General features: G+C 38.5%; 1 protein-coding gene across 1 annotated transcript in view; it reads right to left on the bottom strand.

The window, feature by feature from the left end:
• The window catches only part of LOC107103061 (NACHT, LRR and PYD domains-containing protein 12-like), a 33695-nt gene extending 33440 nt beyond the window's left edge, over nt 1-255 (bottom strand). The window contains exon 1 of the mRNA XM_015402578.1: nt 193-255. Coding sequence (XP_015258064.1) covers nt 193-255 — 63 coding nt within the window. The remainder of the gene's footprint in view (nt 1-192) is intronic.
• Nucleotides 256-961: the final 706 nt, after the last annotated feature.

Here is a 961-nt window from a genome sequence, read left to right as displayed (position 1 = left end):
AGCCCAAACTGATTAGAGTAGTTAGGTTGAGGACAGTTGAAAATTTTACACCAGATGTAAATATGAAGATTTAGTTGAAATCATTGATCAAGAAAGACTGAAAAACTTAAATCTCAATATCCAACCACAGACGTGGAATCTGTTCAACAGAGACGACAGAAGGAAGCTCTGATTGGAGATGTCTAGTCTTACCTGCTGCACAGCTGCTCTGATTGGCTGTCTGTGGTCCAGCACCAGATCTGGGTCGTTCTCCATGCTGAGGTTTGCTCCTCTTCCTCAATCTGTGAACACATTTCGTCATCACTGCAAGGTTAACTACCACCGGGGGATGGGGGGTGGGGGGGTATCTTTCACAGCAGGAAGCAGACCAGAAGACCATGGGGCATTGATAATGTTTGGCTTAAAGTCTATGATTCTATTGTATTTACTCTCATGATGGATTGTTTGTTGTTTGTGTCCATTTTAAATTGTTTATGGAAAATACTCCTTTTAATCAGGTTCGGTTCAGCCCATTTGGTTTTTCTAATTAGAGGGAAGCAAACCTTTAACTTCACTTTAGTTTCTATCTGATCTGACAGGAATAACCTTTATCATCAAAGAAAATTATTTAAAAAAACTCCTAAAACAGAGAAGCTTTTAAATATGATAGATGTGTATACTTCAACATTAATTATATGTTTTCCTACCATGTTAAAATAGTAGGGGAATGGCAATATTTTATTTAGTCCCCCTCAGGAGTCTAATGAGTTGAAGCAGAGATCCCTTTGTAAGCAAAAAAGTGATCATTTTAAGTCGGTCAAATAAACCTCTTGACTGTATGTGGGGACCTTCAGAGCTCTTTGCAGACTTTAAGTTAGAAAAACTAGACCAGAGCAGGGTAGAACATTGAGCTGAGAGGGCTGTTATGATTGTCATCTTTGCAAAGACAAATGAAGTTTTACTGAGTGGATTACCATCAATT

This window comes from Cyprinodon variegatus, unplaced genomic scaffold, assembly GCF_000732505.1.
Source record: "Cyprinodon variegatus isolate N-32 unplaced genomic scaffold, C_variegatus-1.0 Scaffold1370, whole genome shotgun sequence".
In the NCBI taxonomy this organism is placed as follows: domain Eukaryota; kingdom Metazoa; phylum Chordata; class Actinopteri; order Cyprinodontiformes; family Cyprinodontidae; genus Cyprinodon; species Cyprinodon variegatus.
The sequence above is the reverse complement of the archived record's forward strand: the minus strand, read 5'-3'. Positions and strand labels throughout refer to the sequence as shown.